The sequence below is a fragment of the Haematobia irritans genome, chromosome 1 (genome assembly GCF_050003625.1).
Source record: "Haematobia irritans isolate KBUSLIRL chromosome 1, ASM5000362v1, whole genome shotgun sequence".
Lineage (NCBI taxonomy): Eukaryota > Metazoa > Arthropoda > Insecta > Diptera > Muscidae > Haematobia > Haematobia irritans.
In genome coordinates, this window is record NC_134397.1 from 85,329,007 (window position 1) to 85,349,342 (window position 20,336).

At 37.3% G+C, this 20,336-nt stretch overlaps 1 protein-coding gene across 5 annotated transcripts in view; it reads right to left on the reverse strand.

The window, feature by feature from the left end:
- The window catches only part of nAChRalpha4 (nicotinic acetylcholine receptor alpha4), a 220,107-nt gene that overhangs the window by 159,587 nt on the left and 40,184 nt on the right, over positions 1-20,336 (reverse strand). For all 5 annotated transcript variants that reach the window (XM_075291042.1, XM_075291039.1, XM_075291040.1 and 2 more), the window contains exon 3: positions 15,313-15,467. In XM_075291042.1, coding sequence (XP_075147157.1) covers positions 15,313-15,467 — 155 coding nt within the window. The remainder of the gene's footprint in view (positions 1-15,312; positions 15,468-20,336) is intronic.

The following is a 20,336-nucleotide window of genomic DNA, read 5'->3' on the forward strand; positions in this document are numbered from 1 at the left end:
TGCTGGAAAAGTTCCCCGGCCCAGATCCTCGACACCAAGAGGCTGGTTGGTATCAAGGACGATTTAAGCTAGTCGCATTTGAGGACCAGAGGTCTATAGAATGTTTTAAAGCTGCTCTGATACTAATTGGTGAAGTTTGGGAAGGAGCTGCTCTAGAGTTAGTCGAGAAGAAAGACATACCGGCTAGACCAAGAGCACATGCGTGGATACCTGCAAACCCTCCTGACCCTGAATCTATTTTAAATAGACTGAAACAATGCAATCCAGATCTTCCAACAGCTGATTGGAAGGTTGGCCGTTTGGATGAAGTGGATGGGCCAAGACGGCATGCAGTGTTTATATTGAACACTCAGTCTTTGCCACATCTAGCAAAGTCCCAGGGCCGTGTATGTTATGGCTTTCATTATATCCAAATGAAGGTGTATAAAAACGATCAGCTAAAGGATTCAGAAATGGACAAGCCTCTGTCTGAATCAGAAGTAAGCGGATCCTATTGCGAAGTCGAGGGGGATACCAAGACATTTGAAGACATGGATAGATACCGTATGCGTGAGGAGGCTTCTACTGCCTCAGAACTCACCAAAGTTGAACCTATGGTTATTGCGAGAGTCACCGATATCTCTGAAGAGGACATTCTTGATGACTCGATTGAAACGGCTGATGTGACGGTTGTTGAAAATCTCGATGGTCCTACGGATCCTCCAGATAAATCTTCATCATTGTAAGGCTGCATGTGCTGCCTTAAAAGTTCTCCTGATGAAAGGGGACATAGACATAGTTCTTATTCAAGAACCATATGTTTATAGAAACAAAATATGTGAATTAAGTACTCCGGGGTTCAAACTATTGCAGTATACTGGTAATGATGTAAATCGAGCCTGTATAATTGCTAAAAACGAGCTCAACTTGTTTCTGCTTCCTTCAATGAGCAATACAGACACTGTCGTTGCAAGTTTAGAAATAGCCAAATGCAAATATTGGGTATCTTCGGTCTACATGGGACATGACAGGGAGATGCCTCCATATGCCGTTAAGACCTTAGTGGAGGAGTCACTGAAAACAAAGACGAAACTCATTATGGGATGCGATGCGAATGCACATCATAGTATATGGGGAAGTAGTGATACTAATGCAAGGGGAGAATCGCTAATAGAGTTTATTTTGCGTACTAATCTGGTAGTTTGCAACATGGGAGATGTCCCAACCTTTGTCACTAAAAACAGGCAAGAGGTTTTGGACATCACCTTGGCCTCGCAAGAACTGAATGAAATGATATCTGAGTGGCAGGTTTTAAGTGAACACAGCTTCTCAGATCACCGCTACATCAGTTTCAAATTTGATGTTCATATCACCAAGATCATATTTCCGCCAAATGTTAGGAAAGCTGACTGGAATAGGTATAGGGAATCGTTCAATATGATGATACCGGAAATAACAGAGACAAATATGAGAAATGTGCAAGATATCGAACACGCAGTGGAGCGGATTACTAAGGCCTTCAACATCTCACTGAAAGCTGCATGCCCTAGAGGAAAGCCAAGGGGGAAACATCGACCACCATGGTGGTCTACGGAAATAAGTAATATGAGGAAATCCTGCAGGAAGCTCTTTAACAAGGCAAAGTCCACCAGAGCCCCTGAGGACTGGGACGCTTACAAGAAGAATCTGAGAGGATACAAGCGAGAACTGAGAAAGGCTCAGCATAACTCTTGGAATGCTTACTGCAGCAGTATTGAGAATACGTCCGAGGCTTCCAGACTACGGAAGGTTCTAGCATCCACCAACTCCGCTCCAGGTTTCATTAAAGCATCGGAGGGCAATTGGACAACGTCCAGTGAGGAGACGCTGGAGGTACTATTGGACACACATTTTCCTGGAAATCAGACGGTTGAACCATGTACTGGCGGTGCCACAGTTGCTCAGCGGTCGTTTCCTGTCGAGGACATTGTATCGGAAACTAGAATAAGATGGGCGCTAAATAGCTTTGGACCATTCAAATCCCCTGGACCTGATGGAATTACTCCGGCGGAGTGACAAGCTGTAACTGACAAAATTATCCCCTGGTTGTCGGTGATATATAAAGGATGTATCAACTTATCATATATCCCAGGAAAGTGGAGGGAAACAAAAGTCGTTTTCATACCTAAAGCGGGAAAAGCCTCTCACTCGAGGGCGAAGGATTTCCGACCAATCAGTTTATCCTCATTCCTACTTAAGACTCTGGAGAGGATGATAGATATTTATCTTAGAACTAGCATCGATTCAAGTTTGTTCTCGAAACGACAGCATGCATACTCGAAGGGCAGGTCTACTGAGACCGCACTACATGAACTAGTCAGCTTTATTGAAAGCTCACTATCTGTCAAAGAATACACAATCGTGGCGTTTCTAGACATCGAAGGGGCGTTCAATAATGTCCATCCGAGCTCGATATTAAATGGACTGACAACTCTGAATGTTGATCCATGTATACTCAGGCTGTTAGACGAACTGCTAATGAAGAGACGTATTTCAGCCACACTAGGACAAGCAAACATACAAAAGTATGTGAACAGAGGCACTCCCCAAGGAGGAGTTCTATCACCTCTTCTTTGGAATGTTGCTATAAATAGCCTTCTGGTTACTCTAGAAAAAGAAAGGATAAAAGTGGTGGCATACGCAGATGATGTAGCTCTGGCAGTCAGGGGAAAATTCCCATCCACAATCAGAGATATTATTCAGAGGGCCCTCCGGATGACTGAACAATGGGCGAAAGACAATGGTCTTGGGGTAAATCCTGCAAAGACAGAATTAGTCATGTACTGCAAAGATCGCAAAACTCCCACGGTTAGGCCTATTTCCTTAGGGGGTATTGAAATTCCCTTTGGTGATTGTGCAAAATACCTTGGCGTTATTTTGGACAGGAAGCTGAACTTTAAGCTTAATATTGAAGAAAGGGCGAGGAAGGCAACTGTAGCTTTGTACTCGTGCAAAAGGCAATAGGAAAAAAGTGGGGACTAAAACCAAAAATTGTGCATTGGCTATACACGGCAGTGGTTAGACCTATAATGCTATATGGTGTTGTAGTCTGGTGGCCGGCACTTCACCAGCCGACAAGTTTAGACAAAGTTCGGCGTATGGCGTGCTTGTGTATCTCAGGTGCATTCAGCAAGACAGGAACAAACTCCCTTAATGTCATACTGCATCTATTGCCTTTAGACATTTTGGCCAAACAGTCAGCTGCAACAACGGCTGTGCGGTTGCGCGAGCTATCGCTGTGGTCGGAAAAAAGTTACGGTCACAGTTCGGTCCTCAAAATAATGCCAGATGTGCCTAACGTAGTGGATTACACTTTGGCGAGTCCACTTTTCGACAAAAAGTTTGAGACTCTAATCCCCAACAGTGAGGCGTGGTGCACACATACCCCGGGGAATAAAGAATATATAGATTTCTACACTGATGGCTCCAAATTGGATGGACAAGTGGGTTTCGGAGTATATTCTAATGATCTGGAACTTCAAATAGCGAAAAGATTACCTAATCACTGTAGTGTTTTTCAGGCTGAAATATTAGCAATAAGAGAGGTGGCGAATTGGCTGAGAAGTAATGTTCCAAAAAATGTGGGCATTAATATATACTCAGACAGTCAACCTGCAATAAAATCCTTGGACTCTGTGTTCCTCAACTCGAAAACGGCCATCGATTGCCGCAAATCTCTCAATGAGATGGCTGAGCAGTACAATATTCACCTAATATGGGTGCCTGGCCATAGGAACATTCCGGGGAACTGCGAAGCGGATGAGTTGGCAAGGCTAGGGACTACCTTACATATTCCAGGGGAACTAGAATTTGTTGGTATGCCCCTAGCTACCTGCAAGCTCATGCTGCGTGAGAAGGCTGTTATGATGGCAAATGTTCGATGGGAGAATTGCAAGGGTTGTAACGACACCAAGCAAATATGGCCCCATTTCAACTTAAACCGCACACTAGATATGCTAATGTTCTCGAGACGTCAGGTATCACTCCTGATATCTGCTATAACGAGTCGCTGCCTGATAGGAGATTTTGCAAAAACTATTGGCGCGAAGTATAATGACTATTGTATGAGCTGTCATGATGCGGAGGAAAAAGAATCAATTAAACACCTCTTGTGTGAGTGTCCTGCTTTTTGTGTAAAGCGCAAGCAACTTTTAGGAGCATATAGCTTCAGATTACTGGCGGATCTGGAAAACGTTAACTTAAGCAGTCTGCTAATATTTTTGGAACAATCTGGTTGGTTCAACAAAGAAAAATAATCAAGAAGGTTCAGCGGTTACAACTAGAAGTGCCCATATGTAATAGGTACTTTTAGTTAATGTGGTATCACAATGGACTGAATAGTCTAAGTGAGCCTGAATCTTAATCGGGCTGCTACTTTAACCTAACCTAACCTAACCTAAGAAGACGAGTTTGGTAACACTGTATCAAGGGACCTTTTTCAAAAAAATTCCGTGTTCTCAGTACAATCAGTGAAATGTGCTACTCATTCACTGCAACTGGTTGTAAAGGATTACTTTGATACAATTGACAAAGGTTTATTGAAGCGCGTTCGGGATTTGGCGAAAGGCTTACGGACGCCTACTTACAGGTTTGTTGTATACAAGATGCATTTATTATTATTATTAGTTTATTTAAAATCATAATAAATTATGAAGATAAATACAAAAAAAATAAAAGTACTAACAACTAAGGTTTTCAACCTAAACAAGATGCATATGATTGCCATTTTTAGACGAGTTTGAATTGATGTCGAGACTCGATAGAATTCCACCTACTTGATGCTAAAAAGCTTAATGCGTTACAAATACTTCTGCTTGAGAAATGTCGATGCCGCGCTTAATCTAAGTCAGTCAGAATTTTATTTTTCTAAAAGGTTATACTGGTTATACTGCCAGTCTGAAATTTTCACTCCAGAATTTGGATCCCTTTCGAAATATGAATCCTCTCGGTCCAGATTTTGATATAGTCGTACATAAGCGGGGGTGTTTTCTACTTTAAACAGTTCGTCATATTCTAGAATGTTTCTGGAAACTGCACACAGGTCAATTACGGAAGAGTCAATTGAGTTGATGAACGTAAAATTTCCTTCCTCATCACCATCTGTTTAACCATTCAAAACTACCAAACCAACGTCATTAACATATTTCCTTTCCCATCAATTTCTTTATCTTCTGATCTCCGGGACACTTTCCCGGCCAAAAAATTCTGTTTCGAACTCCGCAGTACTACTTTGTTGCAATTCGCCTATTCTGGCATTAACACCTCCAATTAATTCATATATATGATTTTTAATTCAGCGAATTTGTCCAATTTGCTCCTCTTAAGTAAACTGGAATCAGAATTATTTCATCTTTATACCAGTCCAATTTAATGGTTAGTAATTCATTCAGATAGTTAAAGGAATATTTTACACTGTTCTGAGTAATTGATATTTTGACTGCCAGCATCATACCCCCTATCGCTCTACCAAACCTACTGCATCTTTTTGCATGAATCCACGCTATTTCATAGCCAGGAAAGTATTTTTCCGCGTTTTTTTTTATTTTTATTCTGTAAGTATGTTACCTTAACACAGTATTGAAAAAAAATACGTTGAATATTTTATTGTTATATTTATATTAGTGTTTTACACTTTACAAAGGAACATCAGAAAACATAAAAAACTATTAACTCTTAACAGGAAAAATACAAAAATTAGATTAAGATTGTCATTTCCAATTGTTAAAAAATTATTTTAATTAGGTCACAAATTATAACATTGGGTCAAGGCCATATACCTCCCGATCTTCCTCCAGCCCTGTCTCTAGCGGAGGCAAACCAACGGCTTGTTTTTATGAGAATTGTAGCCTCTGTCTCATTTTCAAATCTATTCAACAAAAAATCTGCACAATAATATTTGTACGTTTTACCCTAAATGCGCCAAAAGAACATTCTTGCAATTTTGAAATCCAATTTTTTCCTTCAAACAACGAAATTATCTTTAACATGCTAAAATAGTAATTATGTCTTGAATTAGACAAAAAAATATTTACTTAAATTTGTGATATCGGCGTGATGTCAGCGTTTATTTGAGTTAACATTTTGTACAATTGCCTACATTTGTAAAATTAACCAAAATAGTTCTTCCTGATGGGTTCACTGTTTTTAGTGTACACTTTCAATTTATATGAAAAAATAATAGTATCCTATTCTAAAACAATTCATATCAACAGTAATACCTCCATTACTCATTAAATAACCTTAAATATTGCTAGTGAATGTTTGGAGAAACTTAACCACGATCTTGATCGAGTGTTTCAATGGGCAAAGGCCAATGGTCCGCTACTAAATCCACAAAAGTCTAAATATGTGATTATACACAAGAACAGAAGATTCTCTCTAATACTGATATTCTGATAATGGTAAAAAAATCGATGTAGTCACTATTGCTAGGAATTTAGGAGTGGTATTCAATAGCACTTTGAGTTGGTCAAGTCATGTAAACACAGTCGTTGGACAGACATATGCAAAGTTACGAGCTTTATGGGTTACTCATTCATACACATTAGTCAATATTCGACTTCTCCTGGCAAAAAGTCTCTTGATACCGGGTTTAATTTATGGATCTGAACTCTTCGCAAATTGTGACTCCGTGAGCAAATGTGTAAGCCTAGAAAAAAAATACTTCAGCAGTAAGAGTTTAGTTGCCCCTTTTTGGTATACAATAAAGTAGACAGTGCATCCACACTGCTTGAATTGGTGGCAATAACGTAAGCGAGTAATCAAACTAGTTTATGATCATTCGTGTACGTTATTGCAACCAATTCATGCAGTATAGATGCATGAAAGGTAGTGCTGTTTTCCTCCACGCCAAATGAGCAATTATATCAGCGCTATGTAGAAGATGCTCTAAATCGGGACATCGCCCACAAAATTCAGATTCGGTTGTTTTGTAAGCAGTTGGTACTGCCTATCTCTCTTACAATCCTGCTGAAATAGTGCTTCATTTTTTGCTGGGTGGGTTACGCAGGACCGATCATGTTTCGCATGTTTCTGACTCTCTCTCTCTCTATGGCTTTAGTTCTAATACCCTGCTTAATGTCAAGTCGTCAATATTTCTACATAAATTGAATTACAAACGAAAATCAAGCCATCTCTATGATACAATTAGGTTTACCAATCCTAATTGATCTTTCATCTTTTTTTATTTTATTTTATTTTTTTTTTATTTTTAATGGAAAATTATGTTTATACAAAACTAAATGCCGAAAATGACAAAATAAAACCATCTTTCGAAAAAATATTTGATAAAAAATTCACCGATTTTGTCCATAATAAAAAAGAAAATCTCCAAAAGTAGTTAGAATAGTATGCTTTGACGTAATAATACTGTTACGAATTTGATAATTATAGATTTAAGTGTATTTAAATTAGTTTCCGTTAATTTAAATTTTCAAATTGTAACGATAAAATTTCGTTATCACTTGTTGGAATCATCTATTCATTTTCTGGTACTTTCCTAAATTTCTTTTATGTTCTTTTGTTTGCTTATTTTCATATCGAAATGTTAGTTAGTTTTGTTATTTTGCATTCTCATTTCATCTCATTGTCTATTGCCATTATTATTGTTGGCGTAGTAATGCGAGCATATATCCATTTGAGTGTGTATGTGTTTGGCAGCCACCAGATGAATAACTTAATGGTCGTCAGTGCTGCCGCTAGTGAAAAATTGAGTGAAGTAGATTTTGGAAAAAAGTGGAGTAGATTGAATAAAATTGAAGTAGCATACATTTTTGAAAACAAAACAATAGAATTCATTTTATTATACCCTCCACCATAGGATGGGGGTATATTAACTTTGTCATTCCGTTTGTAACACATTGAAATATTGCTCTAAGACCCCATCAAGTATATATATTCTGGGTCGTGGTGAAATTCTGAGTCGATCTGAGCATGTCCGTCCGTCCGTGCGTCTGTTGAAATCACGCTAACTTCCGAACGAAAGAAGCTATCGACTTGAAACTTGGCACAAGTAGTTGTTATTGATGTAGGTCGGATGGAATTGCAAATGGGCCATATCGGTCCACTTTTACGTATAGCCCCCATATAAACGGACCCCCAAATTTGGCTTGCGGGGACTCTAAGAGATGAAAATTTCATTCGATCCAGCTGAAATTTGGTGCATGGTGTAAGTATATGGTCTCTAACACCTATGCAAAAATTGGTCCACATCGGTTAATAATTCAATGATAAAAACCGCTATGTTCATCGTAATTAAAGGAATAGGAAAAGGTAATATGGGGAAAAATTTTAAAATTTGAAGCAGAACAAAAAGTGAAGCAGATTTTTGGAAGAAGGAGTGACGAAATAAATTTTGTGAAAATGAAGCAAAATACTTCGATTGAAGTAGTAGATTCTTCTAGCGTTGTCAAAGAATGTTCTGGCTTTGCCAGAATATTGTAGTGCTGCCAGAATATTCTCGCATTGCCAAACCGTCATATATAAAAGCGATCGCATGCTGCTAACGAGTCAGTCTTAATTAAAGCGTCAAACGAATAACATCAGTGTGAACGAATTGTAAAGTGAATTAGTGTAAAGTCATAGTAAATAAATTGTAGATTAACGTTATTGAAACGAACAGTATTTTAATTGACGGGTAATTAAAAACGCCTAAATATAAAAATTTAACAATACGATTGAACTGACATTTCGATACATCGTGTTCAATGGCGTTTGGGGCTGAGTGTGCTAAGGCGCACAGTGGTTCCAAATCGCTTTTTTGGAAATAGTTCTGCAACTTTTCAACGGATGATGATATCAACATATATTTTTTTCTTTGTGTGAAAGCTGAGGTGTTTAGGCCTGCTCGTTTGTGGGTCCACGGGCTGACCTGTAGGTTTTGAAAGTTGGTCACCTCGGGGGTATGAGATTTTGTTTTAGCTGTCAAATTCGCAATTATAAACCGATTTTTGCTGTATAGAACTTTTAAAAATCTTCAAAAAGTTTGCGTGTGTGTGCGAATATCTCCTACATTTTGCCAGATATGTATTTTGAACCTAGAAGATCTGTTTTTGCCCAAATCCTTGGTTTCTTCTTTAACTCTATTCACTACAAAATTGTACACATTTTAGAAGAAAAAATTGTGTACATGTGTGCTTCAGATTAAAATTGCATAAAAATGCACCAATTTGACAATTTTTTTTTCGGAAAATGCACCTACATTCTGTCGTAAAATTTTTATTCTAGACTACTCCCATTTTTTTATTATTTCTTATAGAACACTGAAAAAATACGTTTTAAGCTTTTATCGGACACTTTGGTCAAGCAGTAACATAACATGAAAGAAAAAATGTTTGGGCTAAGGTCAACTTGACTTTAATAATTCAGAAAAATTCTTTAATATTAGTGAAATTGTCTTTAAATTTGTTGTCTTTTTGCATCTTGACTACAAAGCAAAAATTCAAATATAGGACATGTTTTTCAACACTTTATTTTTAAGGGGTTTTTTACTTGAAACATAGCATAATTTCTACTGGAAGTCGATTCTTAATTTGGAAAATAAAGCTGTCGTTAACTCGTTTTTAAAGGACTTTGATAGCATACGAAGGAAAAAAGCTGAAAAAGCGAAAAATTAAATTTTTTTTCCTAGAAGCAAGTACACAAAACCGAAATTTAAAAGAGAATTTTGTCTTAAAAGTATCCATACTTGTTTTCTCCGCTTCTTTGGCTCGGAATCAATACCAACATTTTTAAAGTAAAGACAAAATCCTTGGAACCGGGCATGCTTTTTTTCAGTGTAGATCCAACTTTGATAAAACAGGATGACACGCAAAACATTTAACGGGTTTAGAAAAAATTTGATGTTCGCCCCTAAAATCAGGCCACCGAAGTGGCAACTCTTTAATGTTGAATTTTTCTTGAACTCACAGTTAAGCAAGGTGCTTCAGATAATTTGATCGTAAATTTTTTTCCAAATTCATGAATTTGGGCTCATATAAGAAAAGAATATCGTTTTGGCTTCATGTCAGAAAACTCGTTCTAACCAGTGTCTCAATTTTGCTCAAAAAGAAAAGAATTTGCTGAAAGAAAATAAAAACCCATATTTATTTCGGCACAAGTGCCAACGAAATGAGCAGCCCTTTTCAAAAACTGGGGCAGAACTGTTGTTTTAAATTTAGTATACATAACTGAGATGCCATATTATAAATTTTAAACAATTTTCTATGGAAACAATAGGAAATAAAAATATGTAAATGTGTGGATAACAAAAAAATATGAAAGTACGTGAAAAAGTTTAACAAAATTCAGAATAACCCCCATATTCATTAAAGTTAACGTAAACGTTAAATCTACTGTTACCGTACAAATTCCTTCGATAACCTGTCAGTAAATTATTGTGTATATGAGCATAAATGTAAAGCGGAAGGCGATAATCAGTCGAGTGTAGAACCAACAAAGACCCATTAAAATAAAAAAGGTTTAAAAAACAATCAAAAATTAGTGGCATCTCCGTAACAACTGACTCTCGACGTTGTTGAAATATGTTGTATTGACACTTACATATAAAATTTACAAAAGTTTTAAAATAACGGAAATTAACAAAAATTTTGCCTGCAAAGAAATTTTTGAAAATCAGCAATTTGCCGTACAAAAATGGATATTGATAATTCGCCGTGGACATATTTTGAAGCCAGTGGAGAGACTGGTGAAGCTGTTTGCAAAACATGTAATCGATGGATAATCGTGGTTTAATATTTAACAGGTTGGCTGATAAGTCCCCGATCTGACACATAGATAGCGTCGCTAGTATTAAATGCATATTATTTTTATATAGTACCAACCTTCAATTGATTCGTGTCAAAATTTGACGTCTGTAAGTCAATTAGTTTGTGAGATAGAGCGTCTTTTGTGAGTCAACTTTTGTTATTGTGAAAAAAATGGAAAAAAGGAATTTCGTGTTTTGATAAAATATTGTTTTCTGAAGGGGAAAAAATACGGTGGAAGAAAAACTTGGCTTGATAATGAGATTCCGGATACTGCCCCAGGGAAATCAACAATAATTGATTGGTATGCAAAATTCAAGCGTGGTGAAATGAGCACGGAGGACGGAACGCAGTGGACGCCAGAAAGAGGTGGTTACCGACGAAAACATCAAAAAAATCCACAAAATAATTTTGAATGACCATAAAATGAAGTTGATCGAGATAGCAGAGGCCTTAAAGATATCAAAGGAACGTGTTGGTCATATTATTCATCAATATTTGGATATGCGGAAGCTCTGTGCAAAATGGGTGCCGCGCGAGCTCACATTTGACCAAAAACAACCACGTGTTGATGATTCTGAACGGTGTTTGCAGCTGTTAACTCGTAATACACCCTAGTTTTTCCGTCGCTATGTGACAATGGATGAAACATGGCTCCATCAATACACTCCTGAGTCCAATCGACAGTCGGCTGAGTGGACCGGTGAACCGTCTCCGAAGCGTGGAAAGACTCAATAGTCAGCCGGCAAAGTAATGGCCTCTGTTTTTTGGGATGCGCATGGAATAATTTGTATCGATTATCTTGAGAAGGGAAAAACCATCAACAGTGACTATTATATGGCGTTATTGGAGCGTTTGAAGGTCGAAATCGCGGCAAAATGGCGCCATATGAAGAAGAAAAAAGTGTTGTTCCACCAAGACAACGCACCGTGCCACAAGTCAGACCTCAAAAGGATGCTCGCAGGGAAAAAATTTGGCTGCAATGAAGAGGTGATCGCCGAAACAGAGGTCTATTTTGAGGCAAAACCGAAGGAGTACTACCAAAATGGTATCTAAAAATTGGAAGGTCGTTATAATCGTTGTATCGCTCTTGAAGGGAACTATGTTGAATAATAAAAACGAATTTTGAAAAAAAATGTGTTTTTCTTTATTAGACCGGAGACTTATCAGCCAACCTGTTAGAGGGTTATATACAAACTCACAACGTGTTTGCCCATCCCCATTCAATTCATTTGTATTTCAACTTAAAAAAAATTGACATATGGCATCACCAATTTCAATTTGTGTCACACATACTACTATGTCAAATATGAAAGAGCTGTGTGAGCAAGAGTTTTTCGTTTAAATTAGCTCGATTAATTTTGACACTTTATTCATAGGGCTTCGAGAGCAAGAGCTAAAAAACTGAACAGCCTTTTTTAGAAACGTGCTGAGCCGGAGCTTCGGAGCCATTTCGAACACTGGTTCTAACGTATGTTGTTCTAGTCCATCTGCGCCACAGAATACAATCTTAAAGCATTCCATCCTAAACCTTTCGACGGTTACCATTACCTCATTATTTCAAATTTTTATACCCTCCATCATAGGATGGGGGTATATTAACTTTGTCATTCCGTTTGTAACACATCGAAATATTGCTCTAAGACCCCATAAAGTATATATATTCTGGGTCGTGGTGAAATTCTGAGTCGATCTAAGCATGTCCGTCCGTCTGTTGAAATCACGCTAACTTCCGAACGAAATAAGCTATCGACTCGAAACTTGGCACAAATAGTTGTTATCGATGTAGGTCCGATGGTATTGAAAATGGGCCATATCGGTCCACTTTTACGTATAGCCCCCATATAAAGGGACCCTCAGATTTGGCTTGTGGAGCCTCTAACAGAAGCATATTTCATCCGATCCGGCTGAAATTTGGTATATGGTCTCTAACAACCATGCAAAAATCGGTCCACATCGGTCCATAATTATATATAGCCCCCATATAACCCGATCCCCAGATTTGGCTTGCGGAGCCTAAAAGAGAAGCAAATTTCATCCGATCCGGCTGAAATTTGGTATATGGTGTTGGTATATGGTCTCTAACAATTATGCAAAAATTGGTCCACATCGGTCCATAATTATATATAGCCTCCATATAAACCGATCCCCAGATTTGGCTTGCGGAGCCTCAAAGAGAAGCAAATTTCATCCGATCCGGCTGAAATTTGGTACATGATGTTGGTATATGGTCTCTAACAACCATGCAAAAATTGGTCTACATCGGTCCATAATTATATATGGCGCCCATATAAACCGATCCCCAGATTTGGGTTGCGGAGCCTCAAAGAGAAGCAAATTTCATCCGATCCGCCTGAAATATGGTACATGATATTGGTATATGGTCTCTAACAACCATGCAAAAATTGGTCCACATCGGTTCATAATTATATATAGCCCCCATATAAACCGATCCCCAGATTTGGCTTGCGAAGTCTCCAAGAGAAGCAAATTTCATCCGATCCGCCTGAAATTTGGTACATGATATTGGTATATGGTCTCTAACAACCATGCAAAAATTGGTCCACATCGGTTCATAATTATATATAGCCCCCATATAAACCGATCCCCAGATTTGGCTTGCGAAGTCTCCAAGAGAAGCAAATTTCATCCAATCCGGTTGTAATTTGGAACATGGTGTTAGTATATGATCTTTAACAACCGTGCCAGAATTGGTCCATATCGGTCCATAATTATATATAGCCCCCATATAAAGCATTCTCCAGATTTGACCTCCGGAGCCTCTTGGAGGAGCAAAATTCATCCGATCCGGTTCAAATTAGGCATTGTCGCTAACAACCATACCAAAATTGGTCCAATCACACAAAAATTGGTCCATATCGGTTCATAATCATGGTTGCCACTAGAGCCAGAAATAATCTACCAAAATTTTATTTCTATAGAAAATTTTGTCAAAATTTTGTTTCTAGAGAAAATTTTGTTAAAATTTATTTCGCTTCATAATAAAATTTTCATCATTGTCAAAATTTTATTTCTATAAAAAATTTTGTCAAAATTTTATTTCCAAAAAAAATGTTTTCAAATTTTATTCGGTTCATAATCATGGTTGCCACTCGAGTCAAAAATAATCTACCAAGATTTTATTTCTATAGAAAATTTTGTCAAAATTTTATTTGTAAGAAAATTTTGTTAAAATTTTATTTCTGTAGAAATTTTTGTCAAAATTTTTATTTCTATAGAAAATTTTGTGAAAATTTTATTTCTATAGAAAATTTTGTTAAAATTTTATTTCTGTAGAAAATTTTGTCAAAATTTTATGTCTACTTTGTCAAACTGAATTATATACGTATTGGATCGATCTTTTTTGATTTAATATATACCACGTATGGACTTACATACAATTTAGAAGATGGTGTTAGAAGGTTTTAAGATACCTTGCCATCGGCAAGCGTTACCGCAACTTAAGTAATTCGATTGTGGATGGCAGTGTTTAGATGAAGTTTCTACGCAATCCATGATGGATGGTACTTAAGCTTCGGCCTGGCCGAACTTACGGCCGTATATACTTGTTTATTATTTCTTTGGAAGTAGTTACCCCTGTTCACATACCTTTGAGTTTTTGCTTGTCCTAAAGTGACTAAAATACGTTTCTTATCTAAAAATTCATAGGGGGTCCTTTAATGATCATTTATAGCTGATGCGGATGGCCGTTATTTCGTCGCTGAAACAAATGCATAATAAGTAACTTTAAATTTAAAACATTAAAAATCTTTAACTATAATCGATTAAAGATTTATACTCTGACAGATTTTCGTTTCTAAAATCAGTATCATTTTTGTTTTTAGATCATTAAAGCAAAAAATATAGATAAAACATATTTTGTATAAAATAAAAACGTCTGTATGGAAAAAGTATCGTTGAAAACATGATCCTGCAAATCAATTCCAGACTTAGAAACCTATCATCACAAAAAACGTATTGGTGTTGTAGCACATTGAAGTTATAAGTTCGCACAGATGTGTAAGGCAAAAAGCGGTTTGGCATTATATTCAAATGTACGATATAAGACACAATATTGAATGAAAAAGTTAGAGGTTTAGTGAACTGATTTATGTTTTAGACTAACAAAGGTTTAAAGAGTAATTTAATGAATATATCTTACATGTAGGAATTTATAAATAGTTATCGCAATTTTATAGTACTTATTAATATTTTATTTTTAAGTGGCTAAGAACCTGCATCAAAAAAAGTTACTATTTATAGTGTAAAATTTTCACACAACCTTGAAGGATTTTTCTAATATTGTTTACCTTCAATATTAGAGAGTGTGTAACCTCAAGACAATGGCGCTAATTTGTTTTATTTTGTTTTTTTTCTGAAGATTTTCTGGAATGTTGTCATTTTTTGAAAAACAATATTACAAAAAATGTTTAATTAAAATTCTTTTAATATTAGCAATTTGTAGTTATATTTCCCGCGTATTCATGCTCAGATTAAATTTAATATAGGGTTTAGTTGAAAACTGCGGTAGAATTCAGGTCGCCATACTTACTTGTTATACAGCACTATGTCAGGCCTCCAAATATGATCGGAGGGTACGTGAAGCATATGAACTCCTCCATATTCCTTTGGCTCCCATCTCAATTTGTAATCATACCATGACTGTTCAACCCACAGATTGGTAGTCATTATTTGATTTTTCAAATTCTATAAATATAAGAGAAACAATACTATAGTATTTAAAAAATTTCAAGATAATATGTTATTTAATTTTTAGTTTGATACATACACCCTCAAAAAAATATTTATGCTCGCAAGTCGAGCATAAACATTAATATTTGCCCATCGAATTCTATAGTTTTTTAACGATAACCACCAACCATTTAACATTTACACTACATTTGATTGCAGTGCTGCCTTAAAAGTTCTCCTGATGAAAGGGGACATAGACATAGTTCTTATTCAAGAACCATATGTTTATGATACCAAATATGTGAATTAAGTACTCCGGGGTTCAAACTATTGCAGTCTACTGGTAATGATGTAAATCGAGCCTGTATAATTGCTAAAAACGAGCTTAACTTGTTTCTGCTTCCTTCAATGTGCAAAGCAGACACTGTCGTTGCCAATTTAGAAATAGCCAAATGCAAATATTGGGTATCTTCGGTATACATGGGACATGACAGGGAGATGTCTCCATGTGCCGTTAAGACCTTATTTGAGGAGTCACTGAAAACAAAGACGAAACTCATTATGGAATGCGATGCAAATGCGCATCATAGTATATGGTGAAGTAGTGATACTAATGCAAGGGGAGAGTCGCTAATAGAGTTTATTTTGCGTACTAATCTGGTAGTTTGCAACAAGGGAGATGCCCCAACCTTTGTCACTAAAAACAGGCAAGAGGTTTATGACATCACCTTGGCCTCGCAAGAACTGAATGAAATGATATCTGAGTGGCAGGCTTTAAGTGAACACAGCTTCTCAGATCATCGCTACATCAGTTTCAAATTTGATGTTCATACCACCAAGACCATATTTCCGCCAAATGTTAGGAAAACTGCCTCGAATAGGTATAGGGAATCGTTCAATATGATGATACCGGAAATAATAGAGACAAATATGAGAAATGTGCAAGATATCGAACACGCAGTGGAGCGGATTACTAAGGCCTTCAACATCTCACTGAAAGCTGCATGCCCTAGAGGGAAACCAAGGGGGGAAAATCGACCACCATGGAAGTCTACGGAATTAAGTAATATGAGATTGGGACGCTTACAAGAAGAATCTGAGAGGATACAAGCGAGAACTGAGAAATGCTCAGCATAATTCTTGGAATGAGTACTGCAGCAGTATTGAGAATACGTCCGAGGCTTCCAGACTACGGAAGGTTCTAGCATCCACCAACTCTGCTCCAGGTTTCATTAAAACATCGGAGGGCAATTGGACAACGTCCAGTGAGGAGACGCTGGAGGTACTATTGGACACACATTTTCCTGGAAATCAGACGATTGAACCAGGTTCTGGCGGTGCCACAGTGACTCAGCGGTCGTTTCCTATCGAGGAAATTGGAATCTAGAATGAGATGGGCGTTAAATAGCTTTGGACCGTTCAAATTCCCCGGACCTGATGGAATTACTCCGGCGGAGTTACAAGCAGTGACTGACAAAATTATCCCCTGGTTGTCGGCGATATATAAAGGATGTATCAACTTATCATATATCCCAGGAAAGTGGAGGGAAACAAAAGTCGTTTTCATACCTAAAGCGGGAATAGCCTCTCACTCGAGGGCGAAGGATTTCCGACCAATCAGCTTATCCTCATTCATACTTAAGACTCTGGAGAGGATGATAGATATTTATCTTAGAACTAGCATCGATTCAAGTTTGTTCTCGAAACGACAGCATGCATACTGGAAGGGCAGGTCTACTGAGACCGCATTACATGAACTAGTCAGCTTTATTGAAAGCTCACTATCTGTCAAAGAATACACAATCGTGGCGTTTCTAGACATCGAAGGGGCGTTCAATAATGTCCACCCGAGCTCTATATTAAATGGTCTGACAACTCTGAATGTTGATCCATGTATACCTAGGCTATTAGACGAACTTCTAATGAAGAGACGTATTCCCTTTGGTGAGTGTGCAAAATACCTTGGCGTTACTTTGGACAGGAAGCTGAACTTTAAGCTTAATATTGAAGAAAGGGCGAGAAAAGCAACGGTAGCTTGTACTCGTGCAAAAAATTGGGGACTAAAACCAAAAATTGTGCACTGGCTATACATGGCAGTGGTTAGACCTATAATGCTATATGGTGTTGTAGTCTGGCGGCACTTCACCAGCCGACAAGTTTAGACAAAGTTCAGCGTATGGCGTGCTTGTGTATTTCAGGCGCATTCAACAAGACAGAAACAAATTCCCTTAATGTCATGCTGCATCTATTGCCTTTAGACATTTTGGCCAAACAGTCAGCTGCAACAACGGCTGTACGGTTGCGTGAGCTATCGCTGTGGTCGGAAAAAAGTTACGGTCACAGTTCGGTCCTAAAAATAATACCAGATGTGCCTAACGTAGTGGATTACACTTTGGCGAGTCCACTTTTCGACAAAATGTTTGAGACTCTAATCCCCAACAGTGAGGCTGGTACACAGACCCCGGGGAATAAAGAATATATAGATTTCTACACTGATGGCTCCAAATTGGATGGACAATTGGGTTTCGGAGTATATTCTAATGATCTGGAACTTCGAATAACGAAAAGATTACCTAATCACTGTAGTGTTTTTCAGGCTGAAATATTAGCAATAAGAGAGGTGGCGAATTGGCGAAGAAGTAATGTTCCAAAAATGTGGGCATTAATATATAGTCAGACAGTGAACCTGCAATAAAATCCTTGGACTCTGTGTTCCTCAACTCGAAAACGGCCATCGACTGCCGCAAATCTCTCAATGAGATGGCTGAGCAGTACAATATTCTCCTAATATGGGTGCCTGGCCATAGGAACATACCGGGGAACTGCGAAGCGGATGAGTTGGCAAGGCTAAGTACTATCTTACATATTCCAGGGGAACTAGAATCTGTTGGTATGCCCCTGGCTACCTGCAAGTTCATGCTGCGTGAGAAGGCTGTTATGATGGCAAATGTTCGATGGGAGAATTGCAAGGGCTGTAAGGACACCAAGCAAATATGGCCCCATTTAAACTTAAACCGCACACTAGATATGCTAGTGTTCTCGAGACGTCAGATATCTGCTATAACGGGTCGCTGCCTGATAGGCGATTTTGCAAAAACTATAGGCGCGAAGTATAATAACTATTGTATGCGCTGTCATGATTCGGAGGAAAAGGAATCAATTAAACACCTCTTGTGTGAGTGTCCTGCATTTTGTGTAAAGCGCAAGCAACTGTTACACCCTCAAAAAAAATCGCCTCTCTAACATATGTTCCAAACATATTTTGCAGGAAGCACATATATTATTGGATACATCCGAAACATTAATATGTTTGTTTTATGTGAACATATAATATGTTTGGAAGCATTTTGAGCCCAAAAATATTATATGCTTGGAAGAATTTTCCCCAAAGAAGATTGTGCTCATTCCCTAACATAATTTTCACTTCCACGAAATTTTTTAGTTCTTGGCACCTTTTTCTGTAATACAAATAATGTTGAAGAAATTATTCAATTTTATAATTTTTTTAAATTTTACCTTTCGCCTGGACGGAGAATCGAACCGAGGACCATACAGTTTGTAAGCCAACACACTACCACTGAGCTACGTAGCTGTTATAGTCACCAGAAGACAATTATCGTTATAAGTTACATTTATATAGCATAGTTTGCAGCGCCCACGAGCCCATGCAAACATAACATTATTTAACAGAAACATACATGTGTTGGCAACGTGGAGCAGTGGTTAGCATGTCTGCCGTACATGCAAAGGGTCGTGGGTTCAATCCCTGCTCCGACCAAACACCAATTTTTTTTTTAATTTACACATTTATATTTATACTATATTACATTTTTATAATGAAACTTCGAAATGTGGTTTATTAAAGATTTACAGTCAGAAACAGTGCTTGATATAAACGAAATGGACTGAGCTTTTGGATAAAATATTATTTTTTTATTGCAAAAATAACAATTTTGTAATAAAAAACTGGTTTTGGTATAATAGTTTGATATTTTGGAAGGAATTCAAAAACTCTAACAAAGGAAGAAAGTGGGGTCGAGTATAAACATACATAAATAATTTTATAATATACACAAATTAAATAATATTTAGACTTAAATTAAATAATATTTAGACTTAAGCGTATAAAATTTTTGGCCTTATCATAAAGCAGTTTCCGAAACAACATAAAGGCGGTTTCACAGAAATTGCTCTCTTTCGATTCTCTCGCTGTGTTAATTTGATATCTTTCGTCAACCCTCCCGGTTTTCATCTCTATTTCTTTCTCTATACTCTCTCTCTCTCTCTCTCTCTTTGGCTCTCTGAATAAAATATCACAACATATATATGTTTAATCGAAATTTGTAAATTTATATATGTTTACATTCACACATATAATTTTTATGAAACATGCATGCCCCAAACATAATATATTCTAACATATTAACATATGTGTTCCAAACATTTAGTGTTAGTTTGAGAACATTACATGTTTGCACTTAAATATATTGTGTTTAAAAATTGTGCCCGAAACACATTTTGTTTATATCGAAACATATGAAGAACATATTTTTCTAACAGTGTAGGAGCATATAGCTTCAGATTACTGGCGGATCTGGAAAACGTTAACTTAAGCAGTATGCTAATGTTTTTGGAACAATCTTGTTGGTTCACCAAAGAAAAATAATCAAGAAGGTTCAGCGGTTAAAACTAGAAGTGCCCATATGTAATAGGTACTTTTAGTTAATGTGGTATCACAATGGACTGAATAGTCTAAGAGAGCCTGAATCTTAATCGGGCTGCCACTTTAACCTAACCTAAGTATGGATACAACAACACCGACAGCAATGAGAATGCATCAGGTGGTTGATCACATACGCATCCATTTAATACATACAACCGTTA